The 20,748-nt window shown below is 40.7% G+C and overlaps 1 protein-coding gene across 1 annotated transcript in view; it reads right to left on the reverse strand.

Moving 5' to 3' along the window:
- Positions 1-662: 662 nt before the first annotated feature.
- The window catches only part of TNIP3 (TNFAIP3 interacting protein 3), a 51,867-nt gene continuing 31,781 nt past the window's right edge, over positions 663-20,748 (reverse strand). The window contains exons 8-12 of the mRNA XM_052814545.1: positions 18,619-18,735; positions 14,903-15,028; positions 12,698-12,856; positions 9,858-9,918; positions 663-1,442 (exon numbers count right to left, since the gene is read on the reverse strand). Of these exons, the coding sequence (XP_052670505.1) occupies positions 1,411-1,442; positions 9,858-9,918; positions 12,698-12,856; positions 14,903-15,028; positions 18,619-18,735 (495 nt within the window). The 3' untranslated portion in view covers positions 663-1,410. The remainder of the gene's footprint in view (positions 1,443-9,857; positions 9,919-12,697; positions 12,857-14,902; positions 15,029-18,618; positions 18,736-20,748) is intronic.

Below are 20,748 nucleotides of genomic sequence, written 5' to 3' on the forward strand. Positions count from 1 at the left end.
GTCAAACTCTAATTTTCAATAGTTCATGAAAAAGCAATTTCTCTGCAGAGGCCGGTTTGCTCAGTGCTTTGCTCATGTTCTTCCTGAGTCTGTATTAGGAGTGTCATTTCTTTGATCCGTGTAGGCAAAAGCAGCATCATTGTAAAATATAACAGCAGAAAAGTCCTTTCCCATGGACTCTTCCCCATAGTGTCCAAAATCAAATGCTGAACATGTTTAATCCTGCAAGGTTATTATTTTAATGCACAGGCCTTTGTATATTGATGGGAATGGAAACACCTGTTCTAAAAGCAGAAATGACACAGGCAGGCGGTCTCGTAAGTGACGAGACTGTCTTTGCACAGCTCAAAAAGCTGTTTGTGTGGGAACTTAAACTCATAGTAACTGCTTCTGAGCTATAAGGAAAGCACACAGGACATCTCATGGGGCCTTATGGTGCGAAAATCTCAATTTCTTCTTTCAGGTGGGATCCCAGCAGGTTCACATACCTGTCTCCCAACAGCTGCCCTCTTAAAAGCCTGAAGGGAAGAGACAATCCTGCAAGTAGATTATCAAGTAATGTTTGCTGAACACCAATTCACCACAATTTTCTGAAAAAAATTCATGGTCTAAATACAATTTCATTTTAAAAGCCAGGATTTATTCTCAGATTAGAGGTTAACACAATGATGTTCAGATTCATTACAAGAATCCCTTGGAAAATGAAGCCATTTTCACTTAGCAGTTAAACCCATTAAATATTTCTACTAAAATTCTTCTGATACAAGTAAGTACACACAGAAAAAACTGTGATTACATTTTTCATATAATTCTGGAGCCAAAACAAAAGGAGAGCTGGCCTTGACTCAAAAAGGGGAGTAAGCACCTTCTACCTGGCCTGGCATTGGCGGTACCCTGCTTACAATTAACACAAATTTGTTACAACAGCGAAGCAGATTTCCTTTTTAAGAAACAACCAAGAAAAAAAGTACAGAGTTCAAGATGGTATATCAACAAATCATTCCCTGGAATCAAATAAAAAAGACTATAATTCTCAAACAAAAAAAATATCACAACACTACCGGGCTTATAAGCCCTTGAATTCAAACCAGATGTGACTGTCTCTGAATCCCCAGCAATAGCTGCATCTTTTCTCATAAGGCTTTTTAACAGATTCTCATAGGCAGCACAAACAGCATCTTCAGAACAAAGGGCAATAACGCTTCCCAGCAGAGTTTAACTGGATCCTGAGGATCACTAGTCTGTATGATCTGCTTTTCTATTGTCCTTGCGGCTATTTCACCAGGCATAAATAACATGCACTAAAGAGATAAGGAGCTAGGGGAAAAAAAACCCCAGAATGAAACAGAATAATGAAGTTGCAAGACTAGCTTGCAGCATTTGGTCTACGCTTCTCCAGGTTATAGGGTGTCAGCGATGGGCTCCCTTCTCCGAGGATGAATCTGCAAAAGTATATCAATACAAATTATTTTGACATTGAGAAATACAACTTGCTTACGATTAATTTCCCTTTATTTTGTAACACATACACCACTACGACCCCCGGAGCCAATACTGTACATCATTACAAGCCTGTAATCAATCCAACACAAATGACAGTGTGAAGAAACAAAAGAGGTTAGGGGTACCATACAGCACACTAGTAGCCTCTCTCTCTCTCGACTTTCATCTAGTCCTGATTGCAGATACGGAGCAAACAGTAGGGTCTAGTAACTTAAAGCCCCCATGTAAAATCCTTCTAGACCTCTAAAAAGAACAGCTGTCATTCAGCAGTGCTCATAGGTATACATTAGCACTCGGTGCACCCAAGAGAGTAGGTAAGTATGACAGAGGGAAGAATTAGATAGTAGTACCTACAGCTAAGTAGGTGTCTGTGGTTCAAAGATGTGTTTGATAGTAACTCACTCGAGCTAGGAAAACAAAACAAAATTGAAGAAAGGAAATATACTATTGCTGGTGTAACACATACTTCCTTCCTGAAGTTTCAAAAGATTCTGGAAATGCTGTAACACATCGCTAGTAGCACACATGCAAGTGCACACAGTATTTTGCTTACAAGAGAAACATGAAGAGTGAAATATTTCCAGCAGGGTTTTGAATTTGCCTAGGAGAATTGCTCTGCAGCTGCTACACAGTAACCCCATCATTCACTTCCAAACCCACAGTGCTGATGATATCCAAATGTATATGAAAGAAAACTTGATCCAAAAGGTCCACATTTGTAGCAAGCGGCAGTACCGCGAATCATCAATTTTGGTGACACGTTTTCCTTGTAGGTAGTATCAGAGCTAAAATTCATGTTATTTCTTCACAAAAGCCAGGAAGAAGGACAATTAGCAAACTGGTTCTTTGTGCTAGATAGATAATTATAGATATTTGTGTGTTTATTTCATTTAATGCAAATAGTCCCCTATTTGGGGGGGGGGGTGTCCACAAAGACAGTGGAACAAAACTCTTCTAACAAGAAATGGGTTTCCAAGCTTCACATCAAATGTTGGTATTCATATAACAACACAATTTGAAAAAAAAAAAAAAAAAAAAAAAAAGAGAGGACTTGGATATTCAAACACCTCAGGCAGCTATACAGTGGGGATGTCATTCAATTTTTTTTGTTCCTTCCCAGTCCCGAGTCCCACTGGGACAGAATGAGGTCACCCTGCTTATGCCAAGATGCTTTTGGCTCCTAAAGTTCTTACCCAGCTAGTGCAAATGAGCAGATACCACAGCATTGCAGGCACGGTCTGCCACAGAAGAAAGGCAAACATGATATAACATGTCGTTCCCAACAAAGTGTCTCTCACCTAGAATGGCATTAACCATTCACAAAACCTTTTGGATATTTCACAGTATGAGCAGGCTTCAGAGCCCAGCACCGAGTACTTTTACACTTAACACACATACAACAGGCAAAAGAAGATGGACTCCATGTAATGTGAGTAGGTAGCACTTGGCTGCTACTTTAACAAGCAAATGGCATGGAATGAATTTTTACATTGCTTCCTTAGATGATCAATGAGGAACTAAGGATATTTCCAGATAGCAGATGGATGCTTCATCAAGTCACCAGGAAAGAGAATGATTTAATCAAAACAGCCACCACGTCACCTATCACCAGAATATCACCACTGACATCCCCTTTCAGGCAAGTTCCCTTAAATGCCTTGATTCCTCTCTATGTTTCATTTTCAAAGGAAAAAAAAAAAAAAGCCAGTGTGTGTGAAGCCATTTAAAATCTAAGGGGTACTGAATGACAAATCCCGATACATTGTTTCATGGAAATAAAATTATCAAATCCTGCAGCTGTTGAAAGTACATATCTTGTTCCTCTTCACATGAGACTTTTCTGCCTGGTACTCTGAAAAACTACAACATGTTCTGTAGTATTTAGCTCAAGTGGCCTTTTAAAAGCAATACCTTTCTAAGAAAGGCAACTTCTCATGTTCTGGAGTTAGAAATTAAAGGTGTGCTAATGGCCTTTTTGTCACATTGCAGTAGCAGAAATCAAGTTGTATCAGTAAAAATCCTGAAAATAATCACATTTTCATTCCCAGTGGGGATGGCAAGCTGCTAATTAAATCTGTCTTGACTAGTTGGGAGCACTGATAATCTCTAATGTAATGTATGCACTGAGGACAGGCTAATACCAAAAATATTTAGGGTCTGGGATTTTTTCCAGGAAAATTAAGATGTCAGTTAATTGACTTTTTTTCTGTCTGGTTTTCATTGAAGACCTCCACAAATCCATTTTTCAGTTTTTCCCCCGTCTCTACAGATGTCATTATTTTCAGTGGAAAACCCCACACTTCTCCCTCCTCTTCTTCCAAATAGCTGTAATTATAACAACATTAGCAGCCAAGTAGGTACCTTGAGGGCAAAAATCTGGAAAGCAGCAGAGTGTGGAAGGGAACAAGAGATGATATTACAATGAAAGTAAGCGGACACATCATGCTTCTTCATGTGCTCATCAGGGCATCCTTAGGGCTCTGCAGGTTGATTTCTGCTTTCCCTAGGCATGCCAAGATGAGGTGGTGACCAGCTGCTCTTCCCTCTCCCACAAGCCTCCAGAGCTTCACCCTTGAACTGAGATGTAGGTGAAGGGCTACATTTTGGCTTCTCCCTGTGCCTGGCATAACCGGATCCAAAATAAAAACGTACAGTTTAGGTCAAAGAAATCCAGTAGTTGTATCTGATGTTCTGAAGGAGTAACCGGGGTTCTTAAATACATGTACTGAGAATCTTTCTGCCAAGAAAACAAATACAGTAAGATTAATTTTGGAAGTGAAAAAGGCAATACATGCCAGCAGTTGTGGCATGCAAAAGGGTTCTTGCTCTGAGGAGGCTTTGAGCAATAAACCTCTTTTCCAGAGAATTTTTCATTAAAAAACTGGGTTCAGGGAAAATCTCCAAAATCAATCTTTTTTTCAACTGTCTTTTCAATTTTGCACAGTTGGATAAGGAAGGAAGTCAACACTGCTTGCCAAATAAAGTGACATTAAGTACACTTGCTGGAAATCTTTCTGCCTTGCTCCTTAAAAAGAAAAAAACAACAAAAAAACCCCCAACAAAATCCCCCAAACCCACAACCAAGAACAAAAAGATCAGAAACCCGTTCCAGGAATGTCGAGTGACAGAGCACGGAGAGACTTAGGGGCTAATGTCTCTCCAAAGGCAGGGTTGCTGGTCAAACAAGCCTAAGCTGGAAAAATTTAAGCACAGTTTAGGACGAGGCTTTCTGCACAGCCAGGCAGGAAGCGTTATTCTCTTGTAAATACATTGCTGGTGCAGTGAGACAACCTCTCATCATCTTCCTTAATCCCTACCTTCCTCCCATTGCCTACCTTTCCACATTGCCCTTCTCTCTTTATTGTGACCTTCAAGGAAATACCTTTGCTTTTTTGGAAGCCTGATGATTTCCCTTAATCCTGCTTTGCAGACAGGTGGTCGCCCTGTGAGGACTACCTGAGTGGTCTTTCCCTGGCAGCCTGATCTCCATTGCAGCCCACCTACGGAGCACGGCTGGACACAAAACGTTCCTATCCGTCTCTTCGCCCTGCCTGCTTTCAGCTGGAGTATTTCATGTTTGGGAAGATATGGAGAAGAAATACTTATGTTCAAGAGAAGCTGAACTCTGGTATGAGTTATCTGAGTTTTTAAGCAGTTTAACAAGAGGTGCAACATGAAACTTTCTGGATACAAATGGGAAGAAAATGCTAGTAAAATCAGACCAATAAACCTGAATACAGCCCACACCCTCCTATTTGCAAACCGCCTGTTGAATACTTCTGGATTCAGTTCAGATCTCAGTGGTGGTGTGGAAAACTGAACTCTTGAGATTGCAGCATGAAAGAGCAGGAGGAGAGGAACCAGGTTAAACCCTCACCTTCTTGTGGTCATGCAGACATACAGATGGCAGGCAACTGCATCCTGCAGTGCAGCCTGGCATGAAAGCCACCCCAAACCATGGGCATGCCTTTAGTACCTGTTGCACTGCGACCGTGCAAGGGTGTGGAATACATCAACTCACTAAACATATCATCAAGGATAGCGTTTTTTTCCCATCCTTTTGGGAAAATTATATTTTATGTGGTTAGTAATTCTTCACTGTTCCATGCAACCTCTAGCAAGTCAAAGTTGTCTCCATGCTTACCAGTGGAGAGGCTGTGTTTTTTTAACCTATGAAGCCTACTAAAACCGTTTCTAGGGTCCCAAAGCCAGAGTGGCCTGAATGGTTCTTTGTTAACTTTTAAGTAAACTCCCTAAAGCCAGAGACATATCTTTAAAAACAAGTTGCGTGGTTTTATGGAGCCAGGGGGGATCATCAACTTCTGGTTAAAGAAGGCAATTCAACAATAACTGTGGGCAACTGTGGACAAATTAAAAAAAAAAAAAAATCACTGATAAAATAATTTAAATCTTGGCTACTGAATCAAAAATATAAAGAAAGGCCAAGTCTTATCCACAGAATCCCTTTCTGGATGCCAGAATGCCTACATACAGCTAGTAGTTTTTATTTTACTTACTCAGGCACACAGAGAAGTAAAAATGTTAAGTAAATGTAATCAAACACACATACTAGGATTGCTAGCTGTGTTTGGTCACCTGCACTTATTCATACACACACACGCCTACCATCACATTTCCATGCCCCACATGAACCAAGGCAGTGATAAGATACTCAAGCATGCTGTTGCATCACACTCTGAACTCTTCGTTCAAGGGCATGCTGATGTGATATCAAGGCTGAGGACTGGTCTCTCAAGCCACAGCAGCCAGCCTGTGGCAACTCTGGGAGTAACTGTCTGTTGCTATAGAGCAACTTCAGCCTTGTGCACCACAAGGGCTACAAGACCCTTCTCTTCATCCAGATTCTTATCTGGTCCATAGATACTTAGCTGTAAAAGAGAAAGGTAGGTCACTAAAACAAACTTAAGCTCTTTTCAGTAGGATTAAATCCTTAAATGGCCCCTAGATAGTCCAGCTGCAAAATACAGAGAGACACAGATTACTTCTCCAACAAGAAGTGTAGGGTAGCTCTGAGGTGTTTTAGTCAAAGAACTGAGGACGGCTCAGCACATTGCTCAACCTTACTTAACTGAAAAATTTCTTGGGAAAGAGGGAGCTGATGTAGCCCTGGTTAACTAACAAGTGGTGTTCATCACTCCAAACTCAGAACAGACACATAAGGTTTTTGCATAAAGCCATATTTCATAGCTGTAATCTTAGCAGCTCCCCTTAGCTTTACTCTCTTCATAAAGCTAAATTGCAAGGATTTCATTTAGATAATTACCATTATCTTTGCTACTGTGGAACATCTCTTGTTCATTCTCATTTTGGAAAGAAAGGCTTAATGGAAAAAAGAACAGAGTTTTTTGAGTTTGGTTTTGGTTTTTTTTTTTTTCTCATTTTGCCTCCCTATTCCTCTCATCCTTCCCGTATTCTGATGAAGTTATTTCCAGGCTAATTAGAAAGGCCTCAAATCAAAAAGTGCCAGATCCAAACCATCACGCTACCATGAAAGTTCAGTGCTGGAGGCAATATTGCTCCTCAGACTTGTGCCTAAGTGATCCTCTGCCAACTACCAAAACATAGATCTGTGGGGAAAATAACAGACTGGAGTAGAAACTTTGGAAAATAGGATCAAATAGGATTGATCAAATTTCTGTAGCCAATTTAAAAAAAAAATAATTAACAAATATTTCAGTGATTATCCTATCTCTGTAGATACAGGCAAAGAGGTGTTTCTTACAGAAAAAAAGAGAGACAAACTAGGCTTCATAGAGGCAGCAGTCCTTTAAGATAGCCTTCTTTGAATATGAGAGCAGCTAAGAAAAGTGTTGCCAGTCAGAAGAAAAAGTACAGATAAGGTTACACGAGATGCAGAAAACATGAGATTACGGCTGGTTACAGAAGGACCTGGAGAATCTAAGTCAAATGCCAAAGCACACTGGGTGCAGATAACTTCCTCCCTCACAAAGGAGGGGAGAGAGGGAGGAAAACACAGTCTAGGTACACCTGTACAAAACTGCAGAAAAAATTAATAATTCCTCCTCGGTGACAATATGCCTTTGCAGTCCCGATGACATTATAGCAAACTAGTTAGAGTCGATGTAGAGACTCTCATAGATTTCAGATATCTTTAAAACAGGCTTTTTTTTTAAAAAAAGCAGTTTCCCGATTCAATTCACTTGTGTTCAGTTCTAAAGTTACAACCTGTGACCTGTATTTTTTAATTATTCCTTAAGAAAAAATACCCAGTGTCAAAGGAAAATTTGTTCAGTTAAGGAAAACTTAAGGGTTTTCCCTAGAAACATGAATCTACTGAAATAGCATTCCTAAAGGAAACTGCCTCACACCTAAAAGCTGCTGCACTGCTGTTTTGTTTTTCTATAATGAAGCCCTATCTCAGAAGAGAAAAGATTTATTGGTCAGTTTATCACCTAATGAGGAAATGAAAGATGAGAACTGAGACTTGGGAATGCTGCTGCACATAATAGCTCATTTAAACCCACCATTGTAATTCTCACTCGTACAAAATAGAACAAAGAAATTGGAACATCAAGAATCCTTTCATCGTGTATTCTTGGAGTTTCTATCTTTGAAACCTTTCTCAAAATACTTAAATACAGATTTAATATAGGTGACTATATATTATACATAAACCCAGGCTAGTGCCTTTTAACTGATAGTAGAAGTTGGACTTCTCTGTGATCAATGGCTAATAAAATAATCTTTGTTTAGCAGCAAAGATAAAAGAAATAAGAGCCCCGGAGATGTTAAAGCAGACATCCTACACAGAGCTGTGATGGGACTCCTGAGAATTCCTCTTTATGGGGACTGAAAAAAAAAAGGGAAGGGAAAAGTCTTCAAGTGTCCCACTCACTGTCCCATTGAGAAGGAGGTATTTGGATGTTCTGGACAAGGAACAATAATAGAAGGACAGAGCATGGATTTTTAAAAAAGTTTTTTCAGGAAGCCAGAAGTCCAGTCATATAATCAAGCAGAGTAAAAGAAGAACTCTCTTTCTTCAGCTCCCCTACGTGTACTGCCCTGGACCACAGCTGCAGTTGGTGGCCGGACTTGTTTCATTCACTGTTATAAACATCCTCCCTGTATTCTCTGGTGCAGTAAATCATTCTGAATTTAAGTGGGAGGAACTACAAAATTAATCTCCTGTCCTCTCTTGCAGTCACAGCACTACTTTCCCTACGACCACATCAGAACCCTCCGAACAGTTGCCATGTAATTATGGCAAGCTCATCCTCCATTTCAGCGAGCTACGTTCCCACCCTACCCTCTCTTCTGTGCAAATGTGGACAACAATAAATAATGGAATAGTTCCTCTGTAGCCATCACCTTCTTCTAGATGTTACAAAACAGCTTTTGGTGATGAGTCCCTGCCACTCCATATGGTACCCACTCGCACTGTGAAATGGCAGACACATGAAGCACAAACGCTCCTGCAGTGCACACCAGCAAACTTTGCTGGTCCCCCTGCAGCACAGGATGATCTATCATTCATCTGAGATGGTATCTCTACAAAAAGGACACAAGACATGAGAACAGAGCAAAACATAAAACTTTAGGTGCCATAATTCTCAACCACTTTTGAGAGAAAAGGGGTGGATTAGGGGAGTTTCTGAAGGAAAAGATCCGGAGGGGCAGATTCCCACCCAGAACAACGTCTCTTCTTCCTTGTGCTCTCTGGCATCCATCTTTTGGGTGGTCTGAAACAAGTACTTTGAAACACCCAGGAACTTGGCATGATTTCAAATCCAGGTATGAATATTAAATACTCCTCCTGGTTTCCAAAAGATAGTTTGCACCAACACTTTGGCAACTAATTAACTTTGTCCATTTACATGGTTTTATTTTCAGACCTGCCACCTTGAACTATCAGAGCAGATCAAGAACAGCAATGGGCATTTTGCCTTTAAGGTGAAACAACATCCTAAAGCCTGTACTTTGTTACCAAGGACTTCTAAAATCTGCCCCGTCTTGGCCCCTAGGTTTGGCACACCATTAAATTTAATCTTAGCTGGAGCAACAAGAGCTCTAAGGACAACTCTGAGGATATCTTTTCTTTAGGACTATTACTAGGCATTTAATGAGGCAAGTGTGTGATCCTATAATGTGTAATAGAGACATCTTACGAACTGCAACGACGCTGAAAGCCGTAATGTAGATGGTATTACATTAGAAACCTCACCTGTGTTGCACATACACCACCCTCAGCTCTCTGAGGCAAAGCTGTCACATAAGCACTCAACAGATAAATAGGAAAGTTTACTCTACATCCCTCAAAGGCCCTCATTTTAAAAAGTACATTTAAAATATGCTCTGTACAGCTGTTGTCTTACCATTTGCCTTGTGCTGCACATCTGGCGGAAACTGGTCAGGAACATACCACTGATAGTCTGGCTGCACAGAACAATAAAACATTATTACAGCAATATGGACTTCATAGACACTTCAAACAAAAGAATAGTGACATGATAAAAATATAATTGTGCTGTGAAGTTTTTTATTAGTTATATAAAAGTAGTTTACAAAAAATCTTATATTTAGCTTTATATTTCCACTGATCGAGTCCTTCAGCTTGCTTCCTTTTTTATGACGTGGTTTAGATGCTGCACTCATTAGAAATATTGGTGAAAACCTTTCTAGATCCCACAAATCAAAAGAAACATTAACAGAAACAACTCAGATTTTAAAAGGACTAAGGAATAAAGTGCACTAGAAGATACTAGCAGGCATCACATTCTCTGTACTAAAGAACCCCAGAAAAACCTGGTACACATCGATCTGACAGGTGAAGCTGTTCCACTTTGAATACATGTAACATCTGTAATATGTTTCCATGTGACAGGAATAACCCATTTAATAAAGTTCGCTCCCCTCCTCCCTTCCCTACAGGTTAGCATTAGCGTTACTATAACATTAGCTGTTACCAAATTACTTCTTGAAAATACTGTGGGACGGGAAAAATTCCCATCTTTCTTATAAGACGAAGTATTAGGAAGGTTATGTCCATGCAAACATAGTTTTGTCCAGGGAAATCCTGGAAGAAATAAATAGTGCATTATAGTTTATACCACACACTGTGGTAAATGAGTAGCAAATTACCACTAGAAAAAACAATTTGGGGACCAGACGTCTCAGTTGAAGCTGTATTAAGCTGTCTACCTGGTTCAAGTAGTACATGCAAGCTTGTCAAATTCCAGGTAATTACTGCTTCAAATTAGTTAAACTCAGAAAATAATTCTTGTTTTGCAGAAATTACTCTGACAAAACCCTGAATAGTCCCAAGGAGACTCTTACAGATTTCAACTTGTAGAGAAGAAATTTCATAGACTTCTAAAGAAGTTTTGCCTAAATTAAAATAGCAGGATGAAGCTGTAGGTACAGAAAATGGATTTAACTTTTCTGCATGCTGTCATTCGTAGTTACATAGCAGTAATCACTCTCATACACTGTCATGAAAAAAAGGAGCTATCCTATTTTCACTTAATTATACCATCCACAGGAATTATTAACTAATTCTGTGTTTGTGGGCAAACAAAATAGGCTTTGATACAAAGCAAGACTCTGCTTTGCGTTAAGCACAGGTAGTTTTTCCACCGATGGCTCAAAATACACTTATGTGCATTGCTTTTTTGAGTTTCTGTTGAATTTTCTGTTCTCTGATCTACTCTTTCATATGTACTTACACTATGCAAACTTGAATGAATTTCAGAAACAAGAGGTGCATTTCATGTCAGACTAAACAAAATGTTTCTACTAACAATGTAAAAAGGAACAAAAAGGTGCAGGATATAAAAAGAACGAAAAAGCAAAAGCACAGACTAAACTCACAGGATTACATACGTTAACTCAGGACACTCATTAAATTCTAACACCTTTCTTCATTGCTAAACAAATTGCTCAGGGAGGTATCAAAAGCTCAGAGCAGCAACGCTGCACTCACACAGACAAAGAATTTCAAAGAAAACTCAGAATGAAACTGGGAGTTACAAAGCAACCAGTCAAACTGACCCCGTCGCTCCGGCAGGAATGGCAAAGTTGTAAACCCAGTGATCCCTCACAGAATTAGAAACCCAGATGATGGAAGTTCAGGGAGAAGAGCCAAAATAATCTGGGACAGTGTCCAAATTGCAGTGAAAAACATTCTGCAATACTTCCAACTCTGATAAATAGGCAGATAAGCACACTCGTGAAGCATAGAAATGACTTGTTTGACCACAGCTTTTCCGCTGGATTTCTACAGTCTGAAAGCCTTATATGTGTTTTGCAAAAATTTGGCTATAATTTCTCAAATAATGAGCATCTTTCCATATGTGACAGCTTTATAGCCAGAAACAGATATTGTGTATTTAAAATTACATTCACCACGTTTAAATACTTTCTCACTAGATTTGAACAAGCACAGCCCTCTTAGATAACCCAAAGCACTTCAAAAATATCATTCTCTAAAGCAGTATTTTCCCTGAAATAGATAACTCCTCCTCACATAACCTGCCTTAGTGCAAAGCTATTCTTCATGCTGAGGAAGACAGGACGCTGTTGTGTGCCAGGAAAAAAGGCAAATTTCCCATTGTGTTAGCCACACTCAGATATAACTTCGACTTCTGGTTTTTGGTTTGGGTTTTTTTTTTTAATTTTTTTTGCAATATAAAGGCTTGCTTAGGGAAAATTGCATTCCTAAAGCATTCACAGCCAGAGTGCCTCAACCTCAGTAGAACCTTACTCGTCATGTAATCCCATTTCACAGCAGTGTACCAGAGGGAAGACACTACTGGGTACAAGCAACAGCACCTGGGATTTCACCCTTACAGTTTAATAACAATGTTGTGAATCCTGCCAACAGCTTGTCTGCCTGCCCCAGAAGCAGGACTCTGTGCAATTCAGTACTGAAGACACTGGAACAGCAAGGAAGAAAAGAACACAACTATCAAGAGAAAACCAGCATTTTGAGGCAGATAGTAAGGGAAGGGAGACTGCACAGAGATCACCAAGGCTGTTCCAGACCTAGGGCTAATCCTAAAACCAGTACAAAATCTTGATCTGGAATAAACTAGGAAACAACAGATTTAGTTACTGGTGAGGATGGCCCTGTGATGGCACCAGGTTATTCTCCAGTGGTCACCATGCTTTGAGAAGATCAGTGCCCATGTGAAATGGGAGACGGTGGGAACCTTACTGAGTGCTGTTGCTGCTCACATGCCCTGTGCGATGCTGGATGTACTCGAGGATCTTGATAGTGAAGAACCAGCCCACAACTCCCATAATTAACACATGGTGACAGGAAGAGCGGAGGTGCGTAGCTGGGCTTCCCAGGCTGTACTGGGAGGTTTTTTGTCTGTCAAAAAATAAGAAAACGAAGAAATGCATTAGCAGCGGGATATGACGACCAACAGAATATTCATGTACAAATTCATCAGTAAAAAGCAATGGGGAAGAAACCCTCCCCTCTCAGCATGTTTTGCAACGCTGCTCATTTAGACCCTTCAGACTGTTCAAGATTTAAAAAAGTATTTAAGAAAGCTGGCTTGTGCCACACCAAAGTCTTGACACTTTTTATGTGAGAAAATATAGGTTTCAAGATATGGCAAGCACATTCCTGGGTGTTTTCTATATTCAAGAAACATTTTCATTAAACACAGTAGCTTTCAGTAGTCTGAAGCAGAACTACATGGACAGGAACTTGCATAACAAGAAAAATAATTTTGGTAAAGGACCAAAGTCGGTGGCCATGAGACTTGGGTCTGCCTTTTCTTAGGCCCTCTGTGTCCCAGCAGAGTCAATGGTAATTTGCCTAAGGACAGAGCAAGGAAGGGTAAAAGATGATTAACATTCTATGATCCTATTCTATGAGTCACAACTAAATAATTTGACTTAAGAAAACAAACTAATAAAAATTCTATATGGTTTCTCTCATGTTTAAAAGCCTTCACAAGCTCTGTTTAATCCAATCCCAAGGCAGGAAGAGACAAACAAGATCATCTGTACTGTAAACTGTCGATGCAATACAGGGACAATCAAGTTGTACATACACATTACACAGCACTTGTACAGCCCTTTGGGTATGTTGTACATGTGCAGTGCTGTCGGTATTTCTCCTGGTCCAGAGTGCTGGAGAGGAGTGGGAAAGGCTTTTTAGTCCCATTTGTAGTCCCCCTCTTCACTGTCACTGCTGTGAGAAGCTCTCACAGCATCCATTGTCCAGTTGGGGTTGTGCAGGAAATTTAGTCTTTTACAGTCTCTAGACAATACAAAAATATAGGAAGAAGGTGTCTTTGAGTACTCTGTCTCCTACAAAAAAATTTCTTTACCTTACTGAATCACCCAGGAGTGGGCTGGTGAGTGGGGGAAATATACCTGAAAGTTATTGCATGCAATGCTAGCAGATTTGTCCAAGGTATTTCTATATGCCTGGGATGGCCTGAGTGGCAAATCATGGCATTCCCTCTGGCATTGCTGTTCTTAGACTTGCACAAAATGCTTCCAAGTACCCATAAAAGCACTGACAAGTCTGGGGCTTTACTGCAGCAGTGCCCAGCATCGCCCAGGATGCCCAACCTACTCTCTACTCCTGCTGAAGCCAACAGGAGTGAGGGGCACTTGACAGCACCTTGCCTCTGATACCATTGCAAGACCCTACTAGTACTGATGCATGGGTTGGTTGACAATAAGCCAATACTGAAGTTTCTGTTTCACAACAGTGTTGGGTAGAACAATAAATCATCACAGAACATTTTGGTAATTGGCCATTCTTTTAAAACATTGCACAATTTTGTCAAGACAGGAAACCTCGAGATTTCATCATTTTTAAATGGGGATTGAGAAAGCTCAGAGTTTTGCATGCCATGATTTTACTATGGCTTCCTGAATGTCTGTGACAGAATACTGACACTGCTGTGAAGAGATAAAAAGGATATTGCAACAAAAAACTATTGCAGTGGCTGCTCAGCTCATTTGGATGGAGACATTTTTTTTTCCTCAGTGATATTGACATTACTCTCTAATTCCACTGCAGAGGTCAGGATTAATTACAGAAGCTTTTTATTTCAAAAGTTGGTTTGATGTTACAACTCTTATATGAAGTGCCAGTGAAACAATCAACAGTCCTCTGGATTTGTTTTTGGTTATCCCCCTCCATTTTAAGATACGTTTGAAGAGTTTTTGCAATAAATACTCCCTTCACCTACTTAATTTGGAAGTCATCTCTAACCATTTCTCATCTTCTTACTGCATTACTTCAGAATGATTTCATCCCAGGTGGTGACCTCATATAAAATCCAATATCAATTAATGGAAGCCAGAAAGCCTTGGGTTGTGTGGAAAGTGAGAAAATAAAAATAAAATACACATGTGTTGGCAATGGCAACTTTGTTTTGACTCATACCTGAGAGTTTAGTTTATTCAGTTGAGACTGTAATCTCTCATTAATTTTCTGCAATGCTTCTTTCTCCTCATTAAGTCTTTCTCTGTCAGATCTCTCCTTTCTGAAGTCTTCTTCGTATATTTGTACCTGCAATCATTATGACCAAGTATGTGAATTTCAGCAGAGCCACAATGGAAATTTTCATCCACTTTGTTGTTTGGTTGCTTTTAAACACTGGCCAAGCAGCGGGGTGCATTCCAAAGGGATCCCACCTCTTCACAATCCTGCAACCAAAAGTTTCCCTAACCTTTTTTATGACCAATACAAAATGACAAGCAAGGGCTGTTCTCTGATGGCACCCATTAGTCGAAACAGTCCACAGCTTCAGTATTTGTAGACCCTTGCAATTTAAAAGGCTGGCTAGCAGATATCAGTTTTAAATACTATAAATAAGATAGCAAATACTAAAAGACATTGATCTTTTTAAGGGATAAACAGTAGCAGGACAAACATTTTACCAAAATTTTCTTCCAGTTTTCTCTTCAGTTATGAGCACTTTCAATTCCCCCTTGTATCCCAGATAGCAAGCAGTTAGCATTCTGGTGGAAATGGGAGGTGCTGGCACAGCACAAAAAACTGACTTCTAGCATGCAGTCTGACAGAACTTTATCACCTTATCCAACCTAACAATGAGCCACTATCATCAAATAACATCCTGCCTTTTTATAGCCCACTGAACACCACTGGCCTTGAGCCTGCTTTGCTTTACACCTTTTCGTAGCTGTCTGCAGCTTTACCTTACCCACTGCCCTGTCTAATCAAGGTGTGGCCCAAAGAACTAATCTGTGCAGAATGAGTGATAGTCTTTAGAGCTGTGGTCACCTATTAATGACCAGAAGACTTGGACTAGTCAGCACTGTCAAGGAATTTAGACCTTGGCTGGAGCACTGTGGAAAAAAAAACCCTGTAGGAGGCTGTTGTGCCCCAGATGTTAGAAACTGTATGTGGAAAAAATAATTGGCCCATGTACCTTTTGTCTGCAATATAGGACTTCTAATTCATACTCTCAAACTGCAGCCCAAAGAACCTACCTGCCCCAGTGTAGAAGCACAGGGGAATGTTATGTACACAATTCAAAATCGAAATACAGAGGTTTGACCCTGTTCCTAGAAGATAAGCTGCCTTTGAAATACTGAAGGATGCAATGGCTTAGCTCTTTTTATGTCACCAGGAATCATAGTGCTTCATCCCATTAAAAAATATCTGACCACCCCAGGCACAGGCAGCTAGCGCATGGATTCAGAAGCAAAACACAAATCAGTAAATTAATTTGTGTTAAGCTGACTGGCTTAATTCTTCAGATAATGGGCACGCATCCACCTGGTAAGAAGCTGGAGGTTGGTGGCACTTCTACTGACAAATAACAGCAAAAGCATGTGGGGTGGGAACAACCACCAGAACTTTCAGAAGTCCTTTCATGTCCTCTTGGCTGCTCACTGACGACCGCTGACAGTCTATTTCCAAAGAAGTTCCTTGCTGTGGCTGATGCCCTGCTGTCGTGGTTTAACCCCAGCCAGCAACTAAACACCACGCAGCCGCTCACTCACTCCCCCCCACCCAGCGGGATGGGGGAGAAAATCGGGAAAAGAAGCAAAACCCGTGGGTTGAGATAAGAACGGTTTAATAGAACAGAAAAGAAGAAACTAATAATGATAATGATAACACTAATAAAATGACAACAGCAATAATGAAAGGATTGGAATGTACAAATGATGCGCAGTGCAATTGCTCACCACCTGCCGACCGACACCCAGCCAGTCTCCCGAGCGGCGAATCCCTGCCCCCACTTCCCCCTTCCTATACTGGATGGGACGTCACATGGTATGGAATACACTGTTGGCCAGTTTGGGTCAGGTGCCCTGGCTGTGTCCTGTGCCAACTTCTTGTGCCCCTCCAGCTTTCTCGCTGGCTGGGCATGAGAAGCTGAAAAATCCTTGACATTAGTCTAAACACTACTGAGCAACAACTGAAGACATCAGTGTTATCAACATTCTTCGCATACTGAACTCAAAACACAGCACTGTACCAGCTACTAGGAAGACAGTTAACTCTATCCCAGCTGAAACCAGGACACCTGCCCATCATACAGATCCAGTTTTCTTTTTGCTAGCAGCAGCACTATAACTTCACAGGAGGACTAAAGAAATGTTAATACCTCAGGGGAAGAAAAAAGTCAACACGGGGCTTTCAATTATTTTCACGACTTGCCTGTTGCAGCTAATTTTTGCAAGGTTTTTTTTTTGGACCTGACGGTCCCCCACTAGATATAACCCTGTTCCTGAATAACACTGTGTAAAAGGAACAAAGGCTTCTGTGTGGCCACGTGGGGACTCAGCTCCGCAGCCTGTGCCTGGAGGAGCCATGCGTGCCCCTGACCCTCCAAAGCAGAGGCAAAGCTGTCCCTTGCAGAAATCTAGGTCTCTTGTACCCCTGTCCATCTACATGCTTCTCTCCTCAGCATTTCCTCATTTCTTCTCTCCCGATTCCCTCTCTGCTGTCCCACCTCTCTCCCGCTCCGCAGCTGTACAATTTGCTGAAGCTGCAAGGGAACCACTTTGTCACAGTTTTGCTGTATATTCTGCTACCCTGAGAAACAGGGGGGCATACCCCAAGGAACAAATGCCTTCATCTCTTTTGTCATGGCCAGGGGTGGGCTGATGACAGCCAAGCTCTGGTGAGACTCTGTCACGTCGCTGTTTGTCCCAAGAGTCCCTCCTCCGTACAGCTAGAGCCTTCTGCTCCATTTCGTGCAGAAGGAAGTCTGGACTCACTGTACTGATTTATACAACTAGAAAAAGACATTCATAAAATGGATACCCCAAGAGAATTCTGAAAAAAATTGGTTTACTCTATTTTATTGTGTAGAATGAAATAACTCATTACTGTACAATCAAGTACAGGATTTTATTCTCCAGCATGTGGCAAGCATTACATTAGAGAGCAAAATCTGGCTCTGCTGTCAAACGTGACAGAAACAAGTATTTTATTCCCATTGAATAAAATTCCCGTTCTGATCACATCCATTTGTGTGTCAATAATGTTAACCCTAACACTATCCAGGATGACAGACCTAAAATGTAAAATTATCTGAAAAGTATCATGTTTTTAAACAGATTCTTTCATATGGAAAGAAAAAGAATGCACAAAGCACTTGAATTGCACAGAACAAAGACTAAAAAAAAAAATACACTTCTCTATAGTGATTGGTATGCAGGTTATGGATGCAAACGTTTTGCCTCACACTTTGAAAAATTGCAATGCCAACACTCTAGTTTTCCAAGATCAGGATTCTTAGATAACTCACTAAACTTTCAACTTCTAAGAAAAAAAGGAGCAGAAGACACAATCAGTAACTCATGAAGTTTAGCATTCCCTCTGGATGAAATTCAGCCCCTAGCAGAGAGCTGGCAGGGTGTCTTTAAGAGCCACGGGAGCCATTCTGCTGCTTCAAGTCCTACACAAGTCCTTGCTCCAGTCTTTTGCAAGGATTCAGTTTCATTTCATGGACACTGCTGTGATGACAGAATCTTAGGAAACACCATTTGAATGGGCTATGGCTAAACTGGTTCTTCCTTTCAAAAGCTCTACATAGCAAGTCTACCAGGCACAATTCTTGGGAGAAAGGGCAAAATTATGCTGTATGAAATCCATTCAGGCTTACTTCCAGCTGTTCTCACCTGCTGCCTGAGAACTTCAAGTTGGGTTCTCATGTCCTCAAGGCTGTTCCTGTCAGCCTTCTCTGAAGGAGTCCCAAGAACAGGTGAGTGCTGCTTTTTCAACACATCCAGAAGGGCCTACAATGTCAAACAGCAAAATTACTAAACAGAGATTCACTACATATTAAAAAAAAAAATCCTTTTAAATGATTAGAATGTTTGCTCTCTAAATAGATTAGAGTAAGTCACGGACTTGTGAGGTTTTTTCCTTCATTTGCAGTTGCTTCAATTATATACACTGGATATAAACCCCATGAATAACATATGTGCCTGACTGGGTCCAAATTTTCAAAGTGCCCACACTACATCCATGAATTTGAGACAGTGTCATTTAGGGGACTCTGCTTTTACTTATAACTATAACCAACATTTACTTATGTAAATCATAGCTGCAAATCTCATTCATAAACACCATTTCCCTGTGCAAGTCAGAATTTGGGAAAACAAAGACAGGTGTCTAAACTCAGCTGAGCCCAAAAACAAGCAAACAAAAAACCAAAGAACATAACAGCAATATTCAAAGATTGCCTAAAAATGTGACTGCAGTAAAGTCTGACTGAAACATTTTTTGCACTGAGTACAAATTTCTGCAACCGGACTGAAGTAAACCCTCCAGTTGAGAGGAAGTTATGTTGTCTCTACAGCTTGTCACTAGAGGGAGTTATGAATACACACACACTACACTGGTAACGCTCTAACCCTATTTTTCAGCCAAATTCTGCCATAGTTCTTTGCAGATTTCGGTTATTTTTAACAGTATTACACAGCTCTCCCTTGGACTGGAATAATTTTTAAATCATTTTTACCCCTCTCTGTCTATAACCACACACTACACTTTTTTTTTTTTTTCTTTTGCTCTAGCACAAAATACTCACCATTCAGTGCTTTTCAATGTCTCTCATGTCTCTCACCTAAGATATGGACTCAGCTAAGTTCATCCATTTCAGAAAGTTCAATTCCTGCTAATGATCCCCAGCTCTGCCTTGCTGACCACACTCCATTCATGTCATAAGGGAAGAAGGGAAGATAATCTGGAGGGGGAAGAGGCAGAGGGGGAAGTGGCCAAGAAGGAGAACTGGTACATAAAGTAACCCAAGGATTAGTATTAATTATCAAAAGGCCAAAAAAAAAAAAAAAATCAGCACTTTCCATGAAGAGCACAGAAGAGAAAAGGGAGGCTTTTTATCTGATGAGCTACTGACCCTAAGAATCGCACAGAAGAGAAATTGGTATAATAGTAGTAAAGATTGTATGCCATGTCAATACATAAATAAAGTTGAACATAAACATGGCATGATGAAGATACAGATAGCTTACTGATTAATCCTCCTTTTGCCCCTTTGAGCCACTGCTAATCCCTTTTAGGTTATGACATTGCAGTGCTCTGCACAAATGGTAAAACAAGTACTAAAACCAAGTTTCACATTGGTGTTTAGATTGGGCAGGAATTGCCAACAGCAGCAAGAGTCAGTGAAGTTTGACAACATCTTGGTACCTCTGATACGTTCCCTGGCTGACTGCAACCCAGCTTTCCCAGGCGTGTGGTTTGTTAAGCATACTGCTGGGGACAGTGACGAGTGAAGCATGCTTTTCTTCTTCCCCCTGCCTACACGGGATACATCTCAATCTTGCTGACAACCACAGAATCATGAGACTCATTTGGGTGGCAGGGGACCTCTGGTGGTCCAAGCCCCTGCTCAGAGCCGGGCCAGGGAGGTCAGGTTGCTCAGGGCCTGTCAACTGAGTACTGGGCACCGACAAGGACGGCGATTTCATGGCCTCTCCAGGCAACCTCTTCTAATATTTGACCACCCTCGAAAGAAAGTGCTTCAGATGCCCTGATTCAATGACCACTGAATGTCCTGCTTCCTTCACAACATACTGTTTTCCCAGCCATCTGCTGCACCCAATTTTTATATTAAAACTCCTTTACTAGGATGTATCTTATTGATTGTGGCCATCCTGACATTACCAAATGGTAACACACCTTTATAATTGAAGTGTGTATATTCATAAGCTGTTGATGGTTCTCCTAATTCTTGAACAAATGTGACTATACTGACTATTTTCCTTGCAGCACACTTCGTAGAA

The sequence above is a fragment of the Harpia harpyja genome, chromosome 2, assembly GCF_026419915.1.
Source record: "Harpia harpyja isolate bHarHar1 chromosome 2, bHarHar1 primary haplotype, whole genome shotgun sequence".
Taxonomy (NCBI): domain Eukaryota; kingdom Metazoa; phylum Chordata; class Aves; order Accipitriformes; family Accipitridae; genus Harpia; species Harpia harpyja.